Raw genomic sequence first — 26,415 nt, forward strand, 5'->3', positions numbered from 1 at the left:
AGGAAGGTTTACGTCTCAGAAGTGGCTGAGGAAGGCTGGTCCAGAATAATCTCCCACTGGTCTCTGTAGAGTTAAGTTCACACGGCTTTACCCAAGTGTGTTGAAACATAAACATCAACACAAAAGCTTGAATACAATTGTTTCTTTCTAAAATATATTTTCTTATCTTACGTATTTTTAAACAATAATCCTATCGTGATACTGAAGAAACATTAAGTATATACTTGTCAGGAAGAAATGGAAACTAAGAATCGCTGAAAACTGTTCACAATTGGCCTCCAGTTCATTTATCTAATCATAAGGGTCATATTTAAAAACTCCCTAGGCCAGGGCTTCACAGCCTTCATTGTTCTTTAACCCTCTTTTATTCAAGGTACATTCCTAATCAGAAACATCTTGCATCCAAAGAACGTGATTCTCCTGGGAACCAGGGCAGCTGTAGAGTTCACCACGTCTCCTTGAAAATTCTAACTCTCCCTTACATGTTTATAAACAATCACTGCACTAATGTAAAAGACGGAGTTGCTAGTAACAATCTAAACCAGCAAAAACACATCCTACGGACAAAGTTGCTAATAACAATCTAAGTCAGCAAAGCACACATCCTGCCAAAGTAGCCAAGTTTCAAACAGACATTGCCTGAGTTCCAAGATGGTGGAAGAGCTCAGAGCCCAATTTGGTATTTATACTTATTCATTCTCTACAGAGACTCACTTTATTCTTTCAGAAGACAGCAAAATCTGGTAATAAGAAAGGGAAAATTTTCCTGTCAATTGACTTCTTAACATTCTTATGCCCATTGTACCCACAAGGTAGCAGGTAATGTGCAGGACATGCACAGTTTACAACTGAAGAAAAAAAACTTAGAGCACAGGATGCAAGCAACAGAAAATTAAAAATTAGCAGGTGATGAATTAATGACTAATTCCGGGCTAATTATGAAATCATCTTAAGCAGTTTTAAACAACATAGATTCCTAAATCCAGCTTCATAGACTCATCAGTGTTAAGGATCATGAGTTGGTATCCAAGACCCCCAGATGGTTATGATAATCAGTTATTTTGGGCACAACTATCTTAAGAAACCCAGAAAAGAGAAAATTCAGTAGCAGCCTTTGCCATCAGGAAAGACTAGCTCTATGAGGGGTGTAGCTGTTCTGGGTCTTGAGGACAGTGTGGAAGGTGAGCAGGCAGCAAGGGCAGAGGACAGGAGTTGCACTGGAGCTGCCAGAGCCAAAGCACTAAGAAAGCCTTGGAAAGTAGATCAGGACCCAAGGCAGCCAGAAAAGTCTTTTCCCATACTGGGTCCTAAGGACTGCACAAAAGCACTGGCCAAGGTAGCAGCTCAGAAGTCTGAGGCTGGATGGTCACAGTTCAAAGTCACCCAGAGCAATTTAGCAAGACTGTATCTCAAAATTTTAAAAATAATTAATTAACAGGACTGGTGAAATGTAGTGGTACGGTGTTTGCTTAGCATGCAAGAGACTCTAGGTTCAATCCCTAGTACCACTGGGAGAGGTAGGGGAGAAAGCAGGACTCTTCCAGCTAGGGAATTCAGGAAAGAAGATTCCAGAAATTGCACAAAACTGTGGAAGGTCTCTGGGAGGAACCATCAAGTAAACTATGATGGGTGTGTGCAATGCTTCCAGAAGCTGTGGAGGAAACAGCAGGAGGAAGCAGCAATGCATACAATGTGCTTTCTTCAAGGATAAGCTGCTGACCATATCATCAGCTGTCTGTGGCCCACTGTGGCTCCTTACCCAACGTAACCCACTAACATTGGCAAGCTGAGATACAAGACCACACAAACTTATGGCATAGATAGGCATCCTGTGTACATCCTCGTGGTTGCAAACACCCAGTTCCAGCTGGTACAGCTACGGCAAACCTGTCCAACTGGTACAGCTACGGCAAACCTGTCCATCACGGTGCTAACCAGTTGAAGTTTGCTCAGAGCCTTTTGCCTGTTGCCAAGGAGAGTTGGATGCCACTGTGGGGCTCCAACAGTCCTAAATTCTTACTGGGTTGATAAAGATTCCAGGAAAGAACACATCCTACAAAAATAGCCAAGTTTCAAATAGACATTGACTGGGTTCCAGATTCTTCGGAGTTATGCTTATTAATAGCTTATCATAAGACTATCAGAAATGGTGATACTCAGAAGATCACTAAGCCAATTCACAATACAGGGAAATGTACAGACTGACTTGTGCAGGCTGGAAAGCTAAGGCCTTGGGAAGGGCCAGAAGTTCTATCACACTACTACAGGTGGTTCTCACTGTGCAGCGTATGAAGATGTGGCATGCTCTCCATTTGCACCATTACTAGCCTGCACATTGTTTTATAAAAGCTTTGTAAAATTATTAAAGTCAAAGTGCAATAACTTTTGAAGACTGTACAGTGATGGTCTTCGTTAGGCAAGAATAGGGTTCTTGTTCAAAACATTTTGTGTGGCACAGCAAAAATTGCTGGGTGTGCTTGCATATGAAATACTGGGTGAGTAACAGGACCCAGAAGCCAGAGTATGTTCATGCTCATTCTAGAAAGGGAAGCCTACTCTGCTCAAGCCAAGCATCACCTTCATAGGCAATGGAGACCTGCTGCTACTCAGTCAGTTAGTGTTTTCCAATAAAAGACAGAAATGCAGATTTTAAGCAATCTTCAAATTTTCAAATGTTAAATCAAAATTCTTCCAATCATTAGGCCAAAGAAAATACAACTCCTAGTCTAATGTGTACTCTAGCTTATTTTGGGATAAAGTCTGATAACCTTTCATCATGTAGTCCAGCCTGGCTTTGAATTTGTAAATGCCCTGACAAAGCCTCTCTAGACAAATACTTACTGCATTTTAATTAGACCAGTGTCTATTTGGTTCACTAAGTACCTGATTCATGGGTTGGCAGAACATGGCAAGGAGGCTGAAGCCCTGTTGGAAGAACAGAAGTCAAAGTCGAAGCCGTTGCTCTAGAAAGACCTACATAATATCTTTTCTCGTGTGTGTGTGTGTGTGTGTGTGTGTGTGTGTGTGTGTGTGTTTTGAAAGAGAGACTGACTCATTCTTGGTTTTTGTTATTTTATGGTGCTTGCATTCAAAGCTCTGGGTTTGAACATTTTAGGCAAGTATTCTACCACTGAGCTGCATAGGCCCATCAACAGATAAGCAAGTAAAGAAAATGTGGTATTTGTATACAATAGTGTACTATTCTTCCATAAAGAAGGATAAATCTGGGGCTGGAGATTTAGCTCAGTGGCATAAGCACCTGCCTTGCAAGCAGGCAGTTGTGAGTTTGATCCCTGGTACTGAAAAAGACAAAAAAAAAAAAAAAGAAGATGGATAAAGTTGAGTCATTCTTAGGTAAATGGATGCACCATAAAACCATAAGTGAAATAAATTAGACACACAAGTTAACATATCATTTTCCTTGTGTGAGAAACCCAAAGAGTAAACAAGAAGCAAAATGGAGGTCGATATCGGAAAGTAGGAAGAACATATTCAAATAGGAAAGGAAACAGGGAGGGAGCAGATGGAAGGAAAGAAGAAAAAAGAGGTTAAAAAAGAGAATGGAAGGAAAAAATGGAAACAAAACTTTTATAAATGGGAAGAGGGATGAGGGTTGAAGGGAGAGGAGAGGAAAAGATTTGAAACATATGTACGGTACATATTCCCTATGATGAATGTGATCATTATGTATTGCAAATATAATATAGTAATTAAAAATTTAAACATAATAAATAAATAAACAAATAAATACCCAGGGCTGGGAGTATAGCTCAATTGTAAAACCTATACTTAGTATTCTCAGCCTATGAATTCATTCTCTAATACAGGAACAAAGGAGAAATAAAAAGAAAGAAGAGAAATTCTCTTTGTATGGATTTTCTGAGTAAATCCTTTAAGTCTCAGCTGCATAAATCTTTAGCTATTATTCAACTTAAAACTTTATTTATATTTTTAAGCTTGTTATCTGATCAGATGTAATGTCCTGAATGATGAATTCAGCAGGACACTCAAAAGGGATGGCATGATCAAAGATTTACTGAAGATGAAAATATACTCCACAGGTAGGAGCAAGCCAGTGAGAGGAGCTCACTGCCCCAAACAGCCTTGCTGTTAAAGGTTTTAAACTTTGGCATTTGTGGTGGGAGTGAATTTTGTCCTTACCAATAAGAAGCTGGTTTCTGTCCCTCCATCAGTCAATAGGATCAATCATTTACAGCTCCTGGAGGAACTGTCATGGTGCCCAAAGCCCACAGGAGTGGGTGTGGGTCAAAACTGCATAGGTTATAACTTGGCAAACTGGGCTGGGATCAGCCAAGGGCTATTGAAGACCACTGGCTAAAAGTCTGGAAACCTATTGCATATAAGCTGAGCTATCTGATTGTTTTCTCCCATTGCTGGATACCTGATGCTGGGCTTAATGTTTAACTCAGAAAGTGGACCTACTCCAGAAAGGAGGCTCCAAGGCAGGCTCGATCTTCTCTTTACAGCTGTTTCTTAGCTACCTCCTGCCTCATTATGATGTAAAAGATCTTCCTTAAAATTGAAAGTATTTTTATTTTCCCCTCTACATTTTTTAAAGGAGAGGTTTAACTTGGCTCATATCCCCTATATGCTTTTTTATTAGTACATAAAATTATTTATCTATATTTATCTTCAGGATGGCTTGAGAAGAGTGGCCTTATAACTTAGATCATTCATCATTCTACTCCAAAGAGAAGGCAAAGTAATAGTCAAAATAATAGGCATCCCCCTCTACCCTAAAGCTATTTGCATCTCAATCCTCTAAACCGTGGGTTGGGCTTGAATTTTCAATCCTTCTTCCCCCATTCCTCACAAAATGCTGAGATTAGAAACGTGGCAGTTTCAAGCCAGATGAGATAGTTATTTTTCCCTGGGGAAGTCTCCATCTTGTACAAGTCTTTGCTGGAATACAAGGTGACCTTCATTTTAGAGAGCAGACTGGACTTCTGGGCATAGTTGAATCCTTTATTTTGGTGTCTTCAGACTTAAAAGATTATAAATTCAGTATCAACTTTTAGACACTCCTTAACTGATTAATATACCTATATGCAGGGCTGAGGGTGATTTGATCCAAAATTTTATGATTAAAAAACAAAAAAGGATACAAACTAGCTAGACACTGCAGTGCACATGTGTGATCTCAGCACTCAGGACACTGAGACAGGATGATCACTGTGAGATCAAGACAAACCCGAAATACATAGAGAGAGCCTGTCTCAAAAAGAAAAAGAAAAAAATGAAGATCTGCTTTTAGATACTTATTAGGCATCTATAAGTAGAGTTGCCTTTTTTTTTTTTTTTTTTTTTTTAGAAAGAACCATTTTTAAGTCCCTGACTTCCTCAGAAGTAAGCATATACAAATCACAACTTTTAAATGAGTAACAGGCTAAGTGCTCAGGAATGAATTTGTCCTCGGTCCTTTACAATGGTCTCTGTGTCAGTTCTCAGCCTAGGCTTCCCTTGCTAGCTTTAGGCCAATTTGGACTACACAGGGAAATTCTGTTTCCAAAAACAACAAAGTATAACAAGTCCTCAGGTTATTAAAAGGACTGTGCTGGCACCTGTGGGTGTGCCTCCTCGCCCTCAATTATTCAGCCTCCAAGCAATCACTTTCAAAACAAGAAGCTCCCCATCTCTCAGAGATACCTAGTGGACTTCAGCAGTTACATAAGCACAGTCCCCAACCACTTCCTAGGTTTAGTCTAGAAGGACTCCCTGCTGTGTATTCACCCCCCCCCACCACCGCCCCCCAGCCTCTACCCCTCCTCCTGCAGCATTGACAAGTTAAAGCAAAGACTCACTTTGGTGTTACTGTTTTTTTAAAAAACAAAATTCTTTCTTTCAGTGTGTGTGTGTATATGGCGGGAGGGGCTAGGGCCAAGGGAGCACTGAGTTACAGCTATCACCCTAATTTATTGATTTAGAGATAGGGTCTCACTATGTTGTCCAGAATGCCCCAACTCCTCATCCTCCTGCCTCAGCCAGCTGAATGTCTGGGATTTACAAGGTGCCACCATGCTCAGCGGAAGATTCTGTCTTGTCCAGGACAGATCTGAAATAAAACTTTGACCTCACTAATTCTGGGGTCATTCTTCTTTTCATTCTGTTACATTCAGTTTGAATGAGGTCTTCACACAACCAGGTGACAGATAAACAAAAATAATTTCTAAACAAAAACAGGGTCCTGCTACATGTCGCAGATTCTGCAGACATGACAATTTTTAAAAAGCACAGTAAACCCTGGTTTGCCAACATAATTTGCTCTAGAAACATGCTTGTAATCCAAAGCACTTGTACATCAAAACGAATTTCCACACAATAATGGAAACCTACACGATTTGTTCCACCACCCCAAAATAGTCATTCAGAAAGGATTGCAATACCATCATGTAAGAAATAAGGAAAATACAAAATATTTAAAAATAAGTTAACCTACATTTACCTTTGAAAACCTTCGTGGCTGGTGTGAGGGAGAAGAGAGAGGAGGGCTACTGTGCAGGGCGATTTTGGGTTTTTTTTTTGGTCTTTTTGAGACAGGGTCTCACTATGCATGGTGGCTCATGCCTGTAATCCCAGCACTGGGGCAGGAGGATCATTGCGAGTTCAAGACCAGCCTGGGCTACAAAGTGAGCTCAAGGCCAGCCTGAACTGCATAGTGAGACCCTGTCTCAAAAAGACCAAAAAAAAAAAAAAAAAAAAAAACCTGCAGGGCGATTTTGACTACCACTAACGGAACCACTGCTATCTAAAGGCTCCATGCAATCTTTTTCTCGTCACGGAACTTAACAAGGAACCCATTCACTAACACTTGCTTTCGCCTCCTTTTCAGGATTTTGGGGAAATATGACATTGCATTATCATTAAACAGGTTCACCACTGGCGCAGCTCAGGCCTTAGCCTTTCTACACAATTCTGCAGTTTCTCACATTTCACATGTCTCCCTAATCTCATGCGAAGCAAAGCATTTTTCTTCCTTTTTCTCCCCTCCTCTGCTGAAGAGGTCTCCTCCAGAATCTCTAGCTCTTGCTGTTGGGAGACAATCGCCCATAATTCACAGACAGGCGGAAAGAAATAGGGATGGGATTCAATCCCCAGAACAGGAAAAAAGCAAACAGGCACGGTTGCATATGCCTATAGTGACAGTTTCTGGGACGGCTGAATGAAGCGGCACCTTGTAGACCACTCTAAGTGATTTAGCCAGATCCTGTCTCCAAAAATTAAAAGGCCTGATGTCTTGGTTATTTTTCTCTCAATATGAGACAAAATACTTGATGCCTAAAATGAAGGAAGAATTTTTTTTTTAATCTTACGGTTTTGGGGAGGCTCCAAGGCAGGGTGGCATGGCTGCCACAAGAGGCAAGAGTGAAAGGGCGAAAGAGAGAGGGGAAGGGCGCCTCCTTCCGCCCTTCCTTTGTAGGCTGGCTTCATCCGGGCAAGTGCAGCACTCACAGGGCAAATCCCAGCGCGAACCAATCACAAAGGCTACACTCAGCGGCTTCTACGACTGCATGAGGCTTTGCGGGACATATAAACAAACCCCAACACCTAGGTGTGTAGTTCAGTGGCAGAGCCCTTCTGTGTTCAAACCTGACTTCCAGGAAAAAAAAAAAAAAAAAAAAATCTGAGCACACGCCTATAATTCCAGCTGTGCAGAAGGCTGAGGCTGGAGGTTGAGGAACTGGGGGTCAACCTGGGCAACAGAGAACGTGTGTCAGAAAAAAAAAAGAATAAAGAAAGGGAGGTAGAAAGGGAGGGAAGGAAAGAAAAAAAATTGAAGAATGTAAGTAGCTTTTTACAGTTGATTTTGTATTAAGCGTTAGTTTTGTTTAGCACCTTCAACAACTATGCTTAAAAAACTTTTTTTTCTTTTCATTTTCAGGCTTGGAATATATGATTCAGGGGTAGAGCATTTGCTCAGCATGACAAAAAATCCAATCTTATTACAATAAGGTAACTATATACAATATAAACAAGTTGGAACACATTCCGCTAGCTCTTTTTACGCCCCACTTATAAATCCTATTTGAATAGTCAAAGTGGCTATGGGTTCAGATATGTCACAAAATCTAACCCATATTTATAGATTTTTAAATTTTTTGACATATCATTAAACCATGAACCTTAGTGTCTTCAACTGTAAAACGCAGTAACGTTTGTACAGCTGTATGAGGACTGCATCATTATGTGGTAGGTAATACCAAGCTAGGCTCACAACCGGTACATAACTTCCCCTTCTCCATCTGGCACAAAAAAAACTAAAAATGTGTTGTTGAGCATAGGGAACATTTATCTGTTAGATGTGAAAAAAAGAACTACAAAAAGAGAATCTGGCAGCAATGTGAAAACTAATCCAATGCTTACACAATGTAAGGGTATGCCAACTTATACTTAAATATAATTTCCTAATATGTCATCACTTTGAAAACATTTTTTCTCATTTCCAAAGTTTATAAGCACAATCAGTAACCGTCCCCCAAAACCATAACTTACCCTAAACTAAGCATTACACCCAGGAAAACTGCTAAAAAGCAACATTACAACCAGAAAGTTTATTCATTGTCTAAATTGCATGGGTTTAAATATCTCCTAGTCTATTTGATACAGAGTAAACCCCTCCCTCCGCGCACACACACACCCTGCCTTCCCTTTCAAATAAGATGCATAGTGTCTACGAGGAACTCAAGATGTTGGGTAGAAGCTGCCTAGCCTGATGCCACATTCCTGTAATGTCAGCACTCAGAAGGCTGAAGCAGGAGGATCGCCCGAGTTTGGCTATATAGTGGGCTATATAGTGAATTCAAGATCAATTTGTCTCAAACAGAAGGAAAAAAAAATAAATCAGGAAATTCACAACGGGGTAAGATAGAAGCTTAGGGTCTCATCGTGTCAAAGGAAAGCCCCTCCAACTCAAACTCAGCTACTTGTCACAAGGAAATAAAACTGCACATTCTCTGCACTTGGAGCGTCCACCCAGTCCTGGGCAATTACTAGGAATCACGCATTTTCTATCTCTTCACGACCCACAGTTAAAGTTGGAACACACGGCAACTACGGACTCCCACCTACGTGGCCCCCAGCAGGCTGAAATCAGCACAACAGATGTGTTACCCAGTCCACAGAGGAACCCCGGTCAAGCTCCTCCCTTCCCCGCCTCACCCAAAGCTCTGCACATGCGTACACGGAGTCTAGCGCTCTCCCCACCTCCCGGTCCTTACGCCCAGCTGCCACGCAGCTAGTCCGCCTGCCCTTCTTCGGGCGGCTGGCTTCACTTTTCAGTAGTTCGCCTGTGCAGACCGGCACGCCTTTAGCGGGCGGGGTAGGCCGGCGGGCGGGACCAAGACGCCAGCGCACGCTCAGGACATGCGCAGTAGAGGGACTGAAGCGCCCGCTGTCGACTTGGAAGTTCCGGGGAAGGAGCGCATGCGTGAGTGTACGCGTTGCCGGCGAAGAGGGGAGTCTGACGACTCGGAAATTTGAATACCACAGTGGCATGGAGTGTGACCTCATGGAGCCTGACATCTTGGAGTCGTTGGAAGATCTAGGGTAAGACTGCCGAGACACGGGTCTCCCGAGCCCCACACTGTTGGCGCCCCGGGAACTCCTTCTGCGCCTCAGTCCTGAGGCACCTGCCTCTGCACGCCGCGTCCGTGGCTCCTGCTGTCGCCTCCCTTCGGCCCCGGGACCCCCACTGCCACGTCTACTCCCTGCCCTGCCGACTTGGGTCCTCCAACCCCGACGCCCTGCTTCAGTCAGTGCTCCCTATTGCCAAGTTACCCGCCGCGTTAGTCGGTCGTGCGTGTCATTGTCTGGGCTCTGGTTCTCCACCCCCACTCCCGGGCTTCTCTCCTTGCTCCCCTCCTGCTCTACCCCCACTGTAGAGGCTGCAAAGTTGACTCCGTTTCCCTGCTGGTCTCCAAATTTCTTGCCTTGAGCCAGTGCTCCTACCCCACCCACTTCGCTCAGAAAACCTCCTTTGCCCAGTCATCTCTCTCTGCAGCCAGGCTTCCCGAGCCACATGTCTGGGCGCTCCTCCGTGGCTCTAGCCTGCTCAGTTGTGCACGTAACCTTCCGTCACCTGCCTGGGAACCACTAGCAGTTTTTCCCCTGACTCGAACACTGCCTTTTGAGCCTATTAGCCCATGACCTCTTCACCCATTATAAACCTGCATGTTTGGTTTACATTTGTCCTCTCTTCCTGCCATTCAGTCATAATCCATTGGTACCTCACAGCTTGGAAATAGGGCTTATCTCACTCGGTTACCCAGATCAGTGTACTTTATCAACTTGAGAACTTGGAACCTTTTTCCAGAACCGTGGTCCTGGAAACAAATTGTATGGACTCAAGTATTTGTCTACAGGTACTATTTCAAAAGAAAAAAGTCCAAGTTTAGCTACTTGTATTGGGAAGTAACTAGTCCTTTATCAAACTATTCACTTTGGCTTTTTCATGAGAACAGAAACTAAGATAAACCTTTCTTCAAGGACACTTTTGAGGGTTCCTGGAGTTGGCCCATTTAAATAACTTTGTTGATCTAATCAAAATTTTTAAGAAAGGAAGCAGTGGTGCTAATCCTTTTTTAAATGAATTACCAATGTTTTCTTTGAAACTTGCTCAGAATATTCGTGAATATTCCAGATTTTAGGGCGCTTATTTTGTTCATCCGAGATACAATTAACAGTCACATTCTGCAAAATGGTCTTTTTTTTCCCTGACGTCTCACACTGAGCCACTTGCTCACCTGTGAGGTCATTCATTCAGTCAGTAGTGAACATTTTAGAGAAACACTCGTTCTGTGGCCGTGTTGGCTGTTAGGGTGCAAAGCAGAAGAAAGGTTCGCCTGATACTACAAGAGTAGCAAGGCACTGGGGAAGGTCCTTTGCTAGGAAAGGAAATGAAATCCTAGAAGTTTCTTAGAAGTGACAGTTGCAGTTAGTGTTGAATGAATAGAATGAGAAAAGCGTAGGCTTTATTTAAGTATAGTTGTTCCTGATGAATAAAAGTCACTAAACAGTTGGCTGTGGATGCAGTTTCTTCCTATTATTGTTTTAGTTATATTTTTCTTACCTTGGATATAGAAAAGTAATTATTCTTGGGAGGTCGAGGTAGGAGGATCCCTGAAAATTTGAGGCCACATAATGGGCTACATAGTAAGTTCAAGGCGGGTCTGAACTACATACCCTATCTCAAAAAGGCAAAAAATAGTAATTATTATTATTACTGTAGTAATTAGAAAGAAATAATAGAGTTGGGTTGTAATGTAAACCATGGGATTTTCTGAAAACTTTATAAATTTTAACTTAGTTTGGTGACATTCAGATATTAAAATTCAGCTTTAATTGACTGCCATGTATGTTTAAGGATTCACTGGAAAATATATTAGAGTTGAATCTGTCTTTTACCTGTAACCCAGCACGCAGTCGGAATTCAGTATCTACTTGTTGAACAAACCAGTGTAAACGTGAAACACAAAAGAGAAATTTTTAGTCCTAGTTTCTTCTTTCCTGTGCCCAATAAGTGGTTTTTGAATCTAGATGCTAGACCAAGTAACCTCAGCTTTTTCTAAGATTTTACCATTCCTTTTCATATGTAAATATATAATCACATTTTAAAAATTCTCACAATAAGAACTCTTTTCTCCAACATAACCATACTTCTAAACATCACATTTTTAAATGTAGTTCTTGTATCATCTTTAATAAGGTTTTTATCAGTATTTCATTTAACAGAATATAAGGTAATAAGTATGAACAATATATATTTTAGGATTACTTTGAGCAACAAAATCTTGTTTTAGAATGTAGATGATTATAGTTGTTACTATCATGAATGTTTGAATATTTTATAATTACATTGAACTCAAAAAAGATTAGGAATCAGTTGTATTTAGTTCATAAAGTGGCTAACAGTATTTAAGCTAATCTTGACATTTTCCATACTGGGGATCAAACTTGCGACCTCACGCTTGCCAAGCAGGCGCTTATGCCTGCTGAACAAAATCCCTGGCCTTAACCATTTCTATAGTACTAGTATTTCTTAATACTTTTAACTGTTATTAAATATAGAAAAGAGAAATAAGTATAAAAGCTTTTCAAGGAAATCACTAAAAATAACCTGATTGCTGGAAAAAATTTCTAGAAAACATAGCTGTAATAACTATTTCTAAAACAATAAGTATAATTAGCTGTCACTTGCTAATCTGTTTTTACTACTCAGTTCAATTATAAGAAATAAACCTTTGTACAATATGACTTCTAATGAATCTCTGACAGTTGACATAATTTAGTATGTCAGCCCACATATGCTATATATAATTCTGTTAGTCATATATTGCTAAGGGTTAAAATGCAGTTGCCATTTGGCTTATTTTTCTAATGGTTCAATACAATTTTATGTTTTATTTACATTTGCGTTTAGAAATTAGTCATAATTTGTCTTTGTAACATTACTGCTAAATTATATAAATATTATATAGATTAGATTAGTCATCATAATTTGTCTTTATTAAATTATTGCTTAATTACATAAATAATACATAATTTTGCCTGTAATATTTCGGGTGTGACATTCTTCTGAAGTGTAATTTCTTCTTCCCCAGTTACAAGGGCCCCTTGTTGGAGGATGGTGCCCTGTCTCAGGCAGTTGCTGCTGGAGCCAGTTCCCCCGAGTTTACCAAACTCTGTGCTTGGCTGGTATCTGAATTAAGAATGCTCTGTAAACTAGAAGAAAATGTACAAGCAACTAATAGTAAGTAGACTGTCACTTTTCATTGCAAAATATAAAAGTAAAATTATCAGTTGAACTTTATTAGTACTAGATCTAACATTTCAAGTTTTTATAAATTTAAAGAAAAACTTTGTAAAAGAGCCAGGATACTTTTGTTTTTTGAGATGAGGCAATTTAGAAGTTTAAAAATCATAACATAGTTCTGTAACCCTTGTGAAGGCCAAAAAGACCCTATTACTGAAATACAGAAAAATGGAAAGTAAAGAATATATGAGCTTTCTACATGAATTATGAGGTCCTGGATTAGCAGCTACAAATTGGGATGTTTTTCTTTTGAGATTTTGGAAGCACAAATAGCACATAAAACAAATACCTTATACTCGTGCTGTGCTTAAGAAGAAAGAAATTTGTTAAGATGCATTCTTTATCAAGACTATATCATTAAATGCATCTGAGTCAGATCCAGTGCCATCAGATTTGTAAGGCCAAAAGCTGTTTTATATTTGCCAATTTTGTTCCTGCTTTATTACTAGATTATTGACTCTGTAAAAGAGAGTAAACCTTGGAATCCAGTACTCCATCATCTGGCTTCCTTCTGCCATGGGCAAACCTATAATAGACAAAAATGCCCACCTGTTAGCCCACCTTTATGGAGAACCATATACAAAGTGCCCCCTCCACATAATCCCAGTTGGCCGAGTTTACTCTTAGATGTTAGCATATTTAATGGATTCGTGTTAGTTGCATCCGGTTTGAATTTGCCTGTGTGTGTACTAGGGATTGAACTCATGGGTTGGCACCTACTAAGCAGTTCTATCACTGAGCTACATTCCCAGCCCAAGTTTGATCAGTTAAAATTATTAAGGAAGGTAGACATGCATGATGGCCCACTCCTATAATCCCAGCACTTAAGAGGCTGAGGCAGGAGAATCGTTTGCAAGTTCGAGACCAGCCTGGGCTACAAAGTGAGCCCAAGGCCAGCCTGAATTACATGCAAAGACCCTGTCTCAAAAAGACAAAAGACAAACAAACAAAAAAATTACTAAGCAAAGTCTAGTGTAACAATAATAATAGAGCTTAGATTCATTGAGTACTGTGTGTTCAACTCTTTGCATGTGTTCACTGCCTTTCGTCAGCCTCTGGGCAGTTCTGTGAGGCAGGTTTTATTACCTGTACATCAACAAAGAAAGCCCCAAAGAAGTCAGGTGTGTTGCCTCAGATGAAGCCAGAGCTCAACCCAGCAGTCAGGTTCACAGCCAGTGTTCTTAGCCACTGTGCTTCTTGATCTGACCTGACAAGGATTGCAGGAACCTTTGAAAATGCCTATACTAGAGAACTTTTTTGAACTTGCAGGCCCTTTGTTCAAGTGGCACATTATATAGCAACCAACACATAAATAGGTGAGAAAGTGTAGCTCTTCTACTTGAAGTATGAAGAGCATACCTGCAGCACAACTTGGTCCTCTTCCGCCTTAGCTGCCTGTAAAGGTGCTTTGTGGAACCGCAGCTTACACAGAGTACAGTTGACAGGGCACTGATAATGCAGTCTTCCGGTTTTACCCTTCTAGTCTCCCCACCTTCCTCTAAAGGGGCTTTCTGAAACCCTTCAGTTCTCATGTCGCAGTTTGCTGAACAATGGTATATGGTGCTTTTTTTTAAGTTTTTTTTTTTTGTGGGGTGGGTACCAGGGTATGGTGCTTGTTTACAGAGCAGAAAATGGACTTAGGTCAGGTGATTCTCTCAATGTTTATTAATTCTCCCCCTCTGTGGTACTGAATAGAGAACAATCAAAATAGGAAGGAAAGCAGTTTCTCACCCTGCTCATCCAATGAAATGTATGCTCTTTTACATGTTACAGAATGTAGAATTAGAAGTCATGTTTTCTGTCTTCAAATGTAGTGTAAGTGTAACAACACTGTGTCAAAAAATATTAGGTATGAGTAAAATAACTGAGAATGAGTACATTAATTAAATGCTCTCCCTTGTGGCTCATAGGACAAAGTTAGTGACATCAAGACTACTTAGGAAAGGTTTTTTCAAAGAGCAGGACCACTGGGCTTTGATGGAGGTGTGGGATTTACTAGAGTAGAAAATGTCAGTCACAGGCAGTACTTTAAAATTGAAGGCTCAAAGCCAGGTGTGATGATGCACACCTGTAATCCCAGCAGTCTGAGAGGCTGAGACAGGAGCATTGCAAGCTCAAGTCCTGCCCAGGTAACTTAACAACACTGTGTCAAAAAATAAAAAGGGCTAGGAATGTGGACTGAATGCAAAGGCCTTGGGCTCAGCCTGCAGTACCACACATACTCACACACAGAAGAAGGCACAGGCTGTGGGACTGGCCTTTTCCCGGACATCGACACAGACAGACAGGCTGTTTGTAGAGGTAATAAGTAGATGATTAAAACTGCTGGAAAGGGCAGAGGTGAGCGGCTGTGAAGAATTTTCAAAGGCAGACAGAAAAAAATTAGATTAGATGAGGTGTAAATTCTAAGCTATGAAGGATTGTCAAGTCAGGGAGCAGCCTAATGAGCACTCTGTAAGAAAAGTATTTGCAGTGGTGTGGAGGAAAGATGAATTAGAAGGGAAAGGAGCTCAAGTTTGGCAAAGCATATTAAAAATTTTAATTTATATAATAATTGTTATACTAATGGAAAACAACCAGTATCTTTAGATAAAATAATTATAATTCTTCAAAGGTCCAAGTGAAGCTGAAGAATTCCAGCTTGAGGTGAGTGGGCTGCTAGGGGAGATGAACTGTCCGTATGTTTCACTGACATCTGGGGATGTGACCAAGCGCCTGCTCGTGCAGAAGAACTGCCTCCTTTTGCTCAGTAAGTTCGTAGCTACTAGAATGTCGTTGTTAGTTTCTATTTATGTTTTCTGACTGATAAACTAGTTGTTGTTCTTGTTTTATTTCATTGCACATTTAATGCAGTACTATTTGTTGTTAAGAAATATTTAAGAAGGTTCAACAAGCTTTTAAGAAATTTCCAGTTTAGGAGCCAATGATAGCTTTGTGTGTGCTGGCAGCATTTTTCCTATAATTGATGCCCTCCTATCATCTCAGCTTTGGTGGCCCTCAAGCTGTTATGCCTCACCTGGTATGACCCATGTGGTGCTGGATTGTTGGTCAAGTGTGTGATCATTAAACTTTTGCATTCTAGATGAGAAATGGGCCTGGGGATTTAGCTCAGCAGCATAAGCGCCTGCCTTGCAAGCAGGCAGTCGTGAGTTCGATCCCTGGTACCGATAAAAACGAAAAAGACCAAAAAAGAAAACAGATGAGAAACATTTTTAAATAAATGGAGAAGATAGTGTGAAAGAATGAAGGTTTTTAAAAAATAAATTCTTTGAAGAGAGTAAGCATTTATTACATACAATCAATGCTATTATAAACCTTTGTTTTATTGCTGTTTCTTTGGGATTTGGTTGTTGATTTGGGAATAGGACTTGGATGGTTCCTGTATAGAATTTACTGACTATTCTGGTAAATAAAATTTTATGCAGAATTCTTACCGTGTTTTTATCTCCTCACCTTGAAAACATTAAGTAGACTCACTAATTTTATTCCCTTACATAAGTAAATATATTCAATAGTCAACTCAGCATTTTTATAAGCATTCTGAAACACTCATATTAGGCTTTGGTTAACTCAACTGCTAACTTCTTATTATTGCAAACACAGTTCGGAGAACGTTTTTTTAAATGTGTGCCTTTGAGAACTCAGCCAGGCATGGCAGTGCACATCTGTGTTCCCAGCACTCAGTAGGCAGAGGCAAGAGGTTTGCCATGAGTTTGAGGTCAGTCTGGGCTATGTATTGAGTTCAAGGCCAACCTGAGCACCTTTGCAAGACCTTGCTTCAAAAACAGTCAATCAATAAATAAGTAGTTTTGAAGGTTAAGTTAAAAAGTGTTTGTGTGTCAGGCATGGTGGTGCCTGCCTGTAAACCCAGCACTTGGGAAACTGGAGCACAAAGATTGTCATGAGTTCAAGGTCAGCCTGTACTACAAAACAAAAAGTGTTTGTAGCCATTATACTTAGGCACTAAGCTACTCCAGAATCACTTTCGTAACTTCTTTGTCAGATGATTGGGATAACTGGCTCAACAACGGTGTTTTCAACCGATTCTCCCTCCATAGCATTTCTTCTACAAATAATATTTGGTATGTAGACTGTTATCTACAAAGGAAGATAAGAGCTGTGTGGAATGAAATCTTAGTAATGACCCTGAATTACTAATTTATCCAAAGAACTCAGAGTTGAGCTTTTGTATGACTGATGTTTAAGAGGGGAGAGGGGAAAAAAGAAAAAAAAAAAAACCCACTTTGAATGTGAGTTTTTTAAAAGTGCTTTTAACTCTTGCCTGTCTTTTAAGCAGACTGCACCAAAACTAGCTTGGACTTGAGGTCGTAATTAATGGACTTTGGTTTTTGAATGTGCTATCATCTCAAAAGGTTTTCAGTAGTATGTCACTGTTCATTCCTCAGCTAAATGACAAAATCAGCCAAAGGTTATTTGTTTTTAAGTCCTTCGTATGTGCCCATCTTTACTTTGCCTCTGCTGTTTTCCCCTTTTTAAAGATGTTCTCTGCGGTTGGTAATCTCTTTCATTCTAGTATTTCACACACTTATTCATTGCTCCTTTGTGTAACTAATTCTCATCTTTCCAGGTAATAATTGTCACATCTTGCTGTTACAGTTTTACTTCTAGCACCTTTGCCTCATGAATTTGAATCTTTTAGTACTGTGTGAGGAAGGGGAGGTAAATGAACCTTACTAGAACTGTTAGTAAAGTAGAATAGTATTTGAGTATTTGAGTGTGTGGTTTAAAGACTTGCATATCAGGTTAAGGGCTGTTCTTTGGTCTTTTATAGTTCTCAGGTTATTTCCCATGGATAAAATAAGACAGACCAGAGATTGGATTTTTTCTTCTGTTGTTGTTTAGTGCCATCCCAGGGCTTGAACCCAGGGCCTTTGTACTGAGTTATATCCCTAAGCTTTATTTTTTATTTTGAAACAGAGTCTTGCTAAGTTGTCCAGGCTATAGGACCTGAACTTGTGATCTCCTGCCCCAGATTTTGAGAGTATGGGTGTTACAGGTGTATACCACCGTGTCCTGAAAACCAGTATTGCTTTTGTTTTTGTTTTGTTGACCTTTACACTGAGCTACATCCCCCCCTCCCCCTTTTTTTTCTTTTGTCTTTTTCCTTTTTATCGGTAGCAGGGATCGAACTCACGACTGCCTGCTTGCAAGGCCGGCGCTTATGCCGCTGAGCTAAATCCTCAGACCCCAGCCCTTTATTTTAAGACAAGGTATTACTAAGTCACTGAATTGCCCAGGCTTGCCTCAAACTTGTGATCCTCCTGCCTTAACCTTCCATAGTGCTAGAATTACAGGGTTATACCACCATACCTGGCCAGTTAAGAATTCTAGATGAAGAGCTAGTTATTTCAAATAGAGCATCAGTAGAGATAGTCTAGTTTAAAAATAATGTCTCTAATACATTCCTAGTGCTTTGAACACATCATTTGCAGTTCGAGTTTTCTTAATGCTAATTAGATTGTTGAATAAATTTTGTAAATGCTTGAGCTATGTTGTCCCAAATTTAGGAACCAGTTTCTTAAACACACAGTGTATGTATGATTTTCTAGAACAAGGGTTAACAAACTTTTCCTTTAAGGGGCAGATAATAAATATTTCTGGCTATACAGGCCATGAGATCTCTGTGACAGTTACCCAACTCTGCCATTATAGCAGGAGAACAGTCACAGATTGTGTGTAAGGGGACGAGTGTGGCAGTGTGGTACTAGTAAAACCTACTTATAACAACAGTGGTTATTTTCATAACTCTGGGGTTTTACCACTTTATGTTTTAATGCATAAGTATATGGAATGTATTAAGACTTTATCAGGCCTATTTAGAATGACCTTTGCAGAAACAGAGCTATTTTATTGTTTTAGAACAGGAGTTGGCAGCTTTTCAGAAATGATTTGTGAAAATTGTGGCCCCCTTGCTATCCTAGCTTTACACTTGGAGGATAGTAAATGAGATATTTAAGCTGATCACTCTTTTACACTTTAAGGAGCTAGAAAATGTCTTTTTCCAATCCTATGTTCTGACATTGTCAGAAGGATCTCATTTTGCACATAAGATTCAAGGGATTATTAAATCTTTTTTTTATAAAAAGTATCTTTGAAAAAGTTAAAGGAATGGAATTAGATATTTAGGCCTTGAACTAAGTTACCTAAAACAGATTGCGGTCCTCCTTATTCCTAGCTGAAACCATCTTGTAAAGGGATGATACTGCCAAGACATGGTTCAAAAATTTTAGTATTATTAATGAGGGGAAATACATTGAGAAAAGCAGGGGAAAGGGATGTCCTCCCAACACAGATGGAACAGGCTTTTTTGGACCGCCAGAGGGCAACATAAGACTACTGGAGATTTGGGAAAGAACACTTTAGGAATTTAGTGCCTTTCCACTTATGTAACTCAACCTGGGTGCTTAGCAATGTTTCACACTAGTTCTAGACCACTTGCCTACTTACTGAGAGGCAAGAGCGCAAGGTAGTTGTATCACTGGTGCCTTTAAGTGGTGGGAATATATGTGTACGTGTGTATGTATATATGTATTTTTTTTATTGTCACTAAAAATCAGCCATTACCTTTTGCAAATTTTTTAACAGATGCCAACCCCTGTTCTGGAGGTTCCTTAATAATAGGATATAAAAAATCCAAAACTTGAGGCGTGATCTACCTTGAACCTCTCATATCAAAGAAGAAATGCTTAATTTTAAATTTAACTTTATCAACTATGTTGGTTAAATACCTGAATTACATAACCAGTTTATATGTTTTATCATTTGCAGGTAAAAATGGTTTTCCTTTCTTGTTTTATCCATTCTTGCAGCTTTAAAAGTTACATATGATTGATTAGGTCTATAGAGTTGTGACTCCAGACTTATGACTATTAACTATAGCTGTATCTCATTTTGAAATCTTATTTTGTTTACTTCAGCATACCTCATCTCAGAACTAGAAGCTGCCAGAATGCTCTGTGTGAATGCTCCTCCAAAAAAAGCTCAAGAAGGAGGCGGTAGTGAGGTCTTTCAAGAGTTGAAAGGCATATGTATTGCTCTAGGAATGTCCAAACCTCCAGCCAATATAACTATGTTCCAATTCTTCAGCGGGATTGAAAAAAAAGTAAGACCTTTAGTACCAGATTGTAGTGTATTAAAGGCATAGTCCTACATTTGTTTGATATGAAACATTAAGTTTATTTCTCTTAATGGGAACCTAATGTGCATATTAAGTAATTGTTACTACATAAGTTTTGAATTTTAAGTCCTGGATGACTTAATGAGAAATTAGTATTTTTAAAAAGCATTAGCATGTCTCTTTTTCAAAAAGGAAACTTTACAGTTTGCTTTAAAAGCTGAGGTAAACTAGCTGTAATGTAAAAAGAATTAACAATTAAGTCCTTTGGAAAATTATCATTTTATGCAATTTTTATGGTGTTTATCATTAAGCATTACCACCCTCTTCCCCATTGACTGGATAAAAAAGAATGTTTTCTGGTTTTTAATTTAATAACTTTGGGTCTTTATATGTTCCAACTGGCAAATAAGATTTGTTGGCTGCTCACATTTACTATGTGAAAATGAATTAGAATTGTTTTTGAACCACACATTATGAAGGGTTAAGATATTTTTATATACTTGATTAGGAACACGCACTTTTACCAAAATGAATGAGTAAGACAGAATGGTATTTGTTGTAGTACAGTTATTCCCAATATGCATATCTGCTGGACTCCTAAGACTTGTTTCGTGCATTCGCATACCAGGGTAGGTCAGCACCAGGATGCACAGATCTGGCTGATGCTACGGGGTGCAGCAGTGTATTTGTAGTCATTATTTTTCTGTGTGTTCATTCATTCATTCATTCATTCAGCAAATGCTCATTGAGTGCCCTTTGTGGTCAGGCACTGTTCTAGGTGCTTTGAAGGATTCATGCTTCTGTAGGCACGAGAGGAGTGGGACAAGTGAGTGTCTTTATCTTGTGGGTCTTGACATTTATGTTTCAAAACATCCTCCACCTTTGCCTCTGTCAGGAGTCTTCTTTTGATGGCAAGATATGATGGGAATTGGGAAGATAAGGAAGATATATTTTACTTTTACACTTTTTATTCATTTATGTTTTTGTGTCAGTTAAAGGAAACGTTAGCAAAAGTTCCACCCAATCATGTGGGAAAGCCTTTATTGAAGAAGCCAATGGGACCGGCCCACTGGGTGAGTAGTACTCCTCTTGAGTAAACTTAGTAAAGGACCCCATATTTTCATGTTTTTTTATGTCAGCACTTTTATTTTTATAGTTTTTAAATTGTGTTTCCTGTTACATTATTTCCTAAGTGGGTATCCTTGAAATCATTTTTATGAATCTCAGTGTTAATGTGAAATAATTTTGTTTACAATTATACATACTAGCTGGGCGTGGTGGCTCACGCCTGTAATCCCAACACTTGGGAGGCTGAGGTGGGAGGATCGTTGTGAGCTCTAGCCCAGCCTGGGCTACAAAGTGAGCTCAAGGCCAGCCTGAACTGCGTAGCGAGACCCCTCGTCTCAAAAAAAAAAAAAAAAACCAATTATACATTCTTCTTTCCTTTTTTTTTGTGGTACTGAGTGATTGAACCCGGGGGCCTTCTTGAGCTACATCCACAGCCCTTTTTTTTATTTTGAGACAGGGTTTTGATCGTTTGCCCAGGCTGGGCTTGAACTTGCAATCCTCCTGCCTTAGCCTCCCAGAGCGTTGGGATTACAACATGCCCCACCAGCGCCCGGCTGTAATTTGTAAATATTTCATGGACTGGTTAAAATAAATTGTCTCAGTATGATGCATGTTTCTAATTGCCAAATGGATTCAAGCCAAACATTTCATGTGGATGAACTTCGTACAGTGAATTATGGGAAAACTAAATAAGAATTTTGTAGTTTATGCACTCTTTATTATAATACTTAGTGGGACTGGGGGCTGGGGACTTAGCTCAGTGGCATAAGCACCTGCCTTGCAAGCAGGCAGTTGTGAGTTCAATCCCCAGTACCGTTAAAAAAAAAAAAGACTTAGTGGGGTTGTTCTGTTTTGTTTTGTTTTGTTGTTTTTTGTCCATCATTTCACATTAACTGTTAATATCTTACCAAGAGAAAGGACTACCTTGGTTAAGACTAGGGATTTCATTATGAAGAAACAGTTTCTGCCCTTTAGGATTATGGTATGTGACAGAATTAAATTCTAACTCGTCTTTTTCATTTTGCTTCAGGAAAAGATAGAAGCAATTAACCAAGCCATAGCCAATGAATATGAAGTCCGGAGAAAGCTGCTAATAAAACGTTTGGATGTCACTGTGCAGTCGTTTGGCTGGTCTGACAGAGCTAAGGTACACATTAAATAATTTAAAAGAGCAAATATTCACAGGGAGGACCCCTGAACATCTGAGGGAGATGTTAAGACCTCCCTGCTCCACCTTCATTCCTTCAAGTCTGGCAGCTGTACTTGCAGAAGATAGTTTTTGACTAGGTAGAAATAGTGGTGAGTGTGTAACTTTTCTTCCTACCTGGAACTAGTAAACACCGATATCAGATCTTTAACTTATTTAATATGAGTATTTTTTAAGTCACTTTTGAAAATTAATCTTTGTCTTTAAACACTTGTCTTTCAACAGAGTCAAACAGAAAAATTAGCCAAGGTCTACCAGCCAAAGCGCTCAGTCTTATCTCCTAAAAGTACTATTTCTGTTGCCCATCTTTTGGCTGCAAGACAAGACTTATCAAAGATTTTGAGGACAAGCAGTGGGTCTATAAGAGAAAAGACAGCCTGTGCTATTAATAAGGTAATTAGAATACCTTTAGTTTTCTTTTTGATACCCTTGTCTCTGTTTATGAAATGAAATAATTTAAATACCTTTCTTCCATAGGTGTTGATGGGCAGGGTGCCTGACAGAGGTGGTAGACCCAATGAAATTGAGCCTCCACCTCCTGAGATGCCACCGTGGCAGAAAAGGCAAGATGGGCCCCAGCAGCAAGCAGGAGGCCGAGGAGGAGGGAGAGGTGGTTACGAACATTCCTCATATGGAGGACGAGGAGGAGGAGGAGGTCATGAACAAGGAGGAGGGAGAGGTGGACGTGGTGGCTATGACCATGGTGGCCGAGGGGGAGGAAGAGGAAATAAGCATCAAGGAGGCTGGACAGATGGAGGGAGTGGAGGGGGAGGCAGCTACCAAGATGGTGGTTATCGAGATTCGGGTTTCCAGCCAGGTGGCTATCATGGTGGCCACAGTGGTGGCTACCAAGGCAGTGGTTATGGCGGCTTCCAGACATCTTCATATACAGGAAGTGGATACCAGGGTGGTGGATACCAGCAGGACAATAGATACCAAGATGGTGGGCATCATGGTGATCGAGGTGGTGATCGAGGTGGTAGTCGTGGTGGGAGAGGTGGTCGCGGAGGCCGGGGTGGTCGTGGAGGCCAGGGAGGAGGGTGGAGCGGAAGGGGAGGACAGACTTACCACCAGGGGGGTCAGTTTGAACAACATTTCCAGCACGGTGGCTATCAGTATAATCATTCTGGATTTGGACAGGGGAGACATTATACTAGTTGAGGCTACAGAACCTTACATTTTGCAGGAGCTCAAGTAATAGAAACTTAGTTTCGTATGACCACAGGTGGCAGGCAGACTCCTGCTTGGCATAAGCATTTGCAGGTCTTCCATCAGTTTTTTTTTTTTTCAAATGGGAGTTACAGGATGCGGTTTATTTGAAAAATACATACAGCATCTCTACTTTCTATGAAAAAAACAAGTAATTAAAGTTGCTTTTAATTGACCAGTAGACTAATTCCACAGTCAGAACATGCATATTTTTTGAACAATTTACTTGAATAAAGTAGTTTGAAAATGAGGATTCACCTAGGCTTTTTTAGATTTATTACTGGGGAATATTCCTCATATTAACAGCCCATTTATATATATTTTACATAAAGAACTCTAATGCCGGTCTTCTGAGAACAGTTCTGCCCTGATTGGCATTTTATTCAGAGTCAGAGTCTGTGCCACCTTTGCTTTATGATAGATTGGTTAGGTCAGTTCCTATTAAATGAGCTCTTTTGCAGATAGCACATTCAGTAGCCTTATTCTGTTGATGGAATACTGTACCATATGCTCAACTCTGAAAACCTTGAACACAGCCAAAATAAAGACTATAAAAGCAAACTAAGTTGCGAAATTATAGTACACATAGACATTTAGTTAAGTATAGCAACTCAAACTGACCTGCATCCATCCAAAACAAGTTCTTCCTTCAACCTTATTTTTACTTGAAATCTGCTAGAAGAAATAGCAAACCGAAATTTGTTTTATGCACGAGTTAATACCACTGGCTCAGCAAATACAAGTTAGTTTGCTTTCGGCAGGAGACAATTTTGTAATGGAAGAATGCACTACAGAGTAAGCTAGGTTTTTGCTTAGTGCGGAGGGAGGCCCTTTATTATTGCTGCAGAAAACAAAAGCCTGACTGAGCGGATGTTTCACATTCTCCTTTACTGAAACCTACGTGACATGATGCTTCTTGCTGGGTTTTTGTATACATAAACATTGTCAAGCTGTGAAAGAAACTGGCTGGAGGTGTGCTTTGTGTGAAAGGTGAGCAATAAAGTATCTGTACGTTCTCGCTTTGGTTTGAGTTTTATTTTGGCTACTTCTTAGAACTGCATTATTCTAGCTACTGCATCAAACTTTGTAGCTATAGGTTTTCTTAGAACCTCATTTAAAGTAAAAGGTAACTCTTACCCTAAAACCTAAAATTCAGTGAAAAACAGTCATTTCCAAATTCACCTTTTATAATAATACAGCTGAAAAACCTTCATTGTTCCACTCTGACCACTGGGGGTAGCTGTTGCCGCACATATTAGGCAAAGATAAGTCAGTGGCCCTCGTCTTCAGGTTTGGTTTTTATTTTGCTGCTTTGTTCTTAAAAATGGGGGAACTCTTTCTTAAAAGGAAGTGAATTGAAATTGTAAATCTGTATTAAATGAAAAATTGACCTTCCTACTAAATGGAGCTTTAAAAAATCCTGTCTTGCTATGTAAAATACTGTACTGAAGATACTACTCAGCAGTAGTGTTCACCTGCAATTGTCAGTCCCAGAGTTCAATCCTCTGTACCAAAACAACAAAAATCATATTATTGACATAAGAACATTACAATAACTGAGCAATCTTTGAAAAATGACCTTGATCCTTTTGTTAATTTTACTTGTTTTGCAGCTAACATTTGCTCAAATGTAAATATTCAAAATGTTTCATTAAAATGTTGCTGTTCGCATGGACAAGATGGCACAGACCTGAAATCCCAGCACTAAGGAGGCTGAGGCAGGAGTACTGTGTGTTCAAGGCCAACCTGGCTACATACTGAGTTCAAGACTAACCCGAATTACATAGTGAGACTTTGTCTCAGCCTCTCCACTGCAGATGTTCAGTTCTGTCTCAGACATCTAAGAGTTAATCTACATATGATGTACAGGAAGTGCGTACAGAAATTTCCTGTTAGAAATAAAATTGCTTTGATTTCGTATCTTCAAATGATACCTTAGAATTCGGTTTACATTTAGTTTAGCATTTGCTTTAATTAGTTTTATAGCCTATAATTTCACGGTATCTGTTGAACTCATTCATCTGATAAATATAATTTGGATATAATTTTGTAATTACTAGCTTTCTTTTTCAAATACAAGTGTATATGAAAGCAAATAATAGATTTCCCCTATTATGGCACTAGGAGTTAAATCCTCATTTTCTGCTCCAAATTAGATCTGCTGTGTTACAAAGTCACAAAAGGATTAAATTTCTCCTCTCCAACATAAATTTAGAAATAGGATACTTTAAGTCACCAGTTAGTCTGATTAAAAGTTTTTAGAAATTGTATAGTTATCTTTTATTTTGTATTCTTAAACTCATAATGTAGGCCATAGGAGAATTTCTTGGAAAAAGGAGAAAAATTTTAGGAAGGAATTTTTTTCATGGATTTGTAAATATTATCTCATACAAATAAGACAGATAGTACTTTTTTTTAATGCTTTGTTTCCTTCTACAAGAAGCTTGAAGGAAATGTCAATATTTTCTGTAAGAATTGCTCTGAATCCAAATTAACACCCAACCATGTCATAGAATTAAATTCCTGCTAGGGGAAGAATAGGAAATCATTTCCATATATTTAATTAGTTTTCCAGTGCTCAAATCACCTACATTCTTGTACTTAATTTTTTTTTAGGTTTTGCCTATTGTACCTTTCTGAATACTTTGTCCACTTACATTCTTTTTAAAATAGATTTTCAGTGTTCATATATTAATCATGGCCCCTTACATAATATGGGTACTATCTGTCTTTTTTTTTTAATTCTAAGAGCCATTCAGTTTACCCTAAAGAGAACAATGCATCCATCACTGAGTAGCCAGCATTATTTTTTTGTTCAGAGATACATTTCCACACTTTTATACATTAATGTATTGCTACAGTTAATGTAATATATAAAATGAACACATTAATGTATTCCTACAGTTAAAATTACTAATTCTTTTGAAGCAGGTATGTATGTCAGGGCTTGAATTTGCTTTTCAC

At 39.4% G+C, this 26,415-nt stretch overlaps 2 protein-coding genes across 18 annotated transcripts in view; one reads left to right on the forward strand and one right to left on the reverse strand.

The window, feature by feature from the left end:
- The first annotated feature begins 9,374 nt into the window (after nucleotides 1-9,374).
- On the forward strand, nucleotides 9,375-24,471 carry Fam98a (family with sequence similarity 98 member A). The gene is made up of 8 exons (XM_003473026.5): nucleotides 9,375-9,564; nucleotides 12,618-12,766; nucleotides 15,444-15,578; nucleotides 19,768-19,952; nucleotides 20,960-21,040; nucleotides 22,066-22,182; nucleotides 22,468-22,635; nucleotides 22,720-24,471. Exons 1-8 carry the CDS (start codon nucleotides 9,512-9,514, stop codon nucleotides 23,401-23,403), a joined length of 1,572 nt encoding a protein of 523 aa, XP_003473074.1. The 5' UTR covers nucleotides 9,375-9,511; the 3' UTR covers nucleotides 23,404-24,471.
- The window catches only part of Rasgrp3 (RAS guanyl releasing protein 3), a 134,291-nt gene continuing 120,639 nt past the window's right edge, over nucleotides 12,764-26,415 (reverse strand). For all 17 annotated transcript variants that reach the window (XM_063229974.1, XM_063229963.1, XM_063229947.1 and 14 more), the window contains one exon: nucleotides 12,764-13,355. In XM_063229974.1, the coding sequence (XP_063086044.1) occupies nucleotides 13,326-13,355 (30 nt within the window). In that variant the 3' untranslated portion in view covers nucleotides 12,764-13,325. The remainder of the gene's footprint in view (nucleotides 13,356-26,415) is intronic.

The sequence above is a fragment of the Cavia porcellus genome, unplaced genomic scaffold, assembly GCF_034190915.1.
Source record: "Cavia porcellus strain 051 isolate PalLab524CR breed Dunkin Hartley unplaced genomic scaffold, mCavPor4.1 scaffold_1, whole genome shotgun sequence".
NCBI classification, from domain to species: Eukaryota; Metazoa; Chordata; class Mammalia; order Rodentia; family Caviidae; genus Cavia; species Cavia porcellus.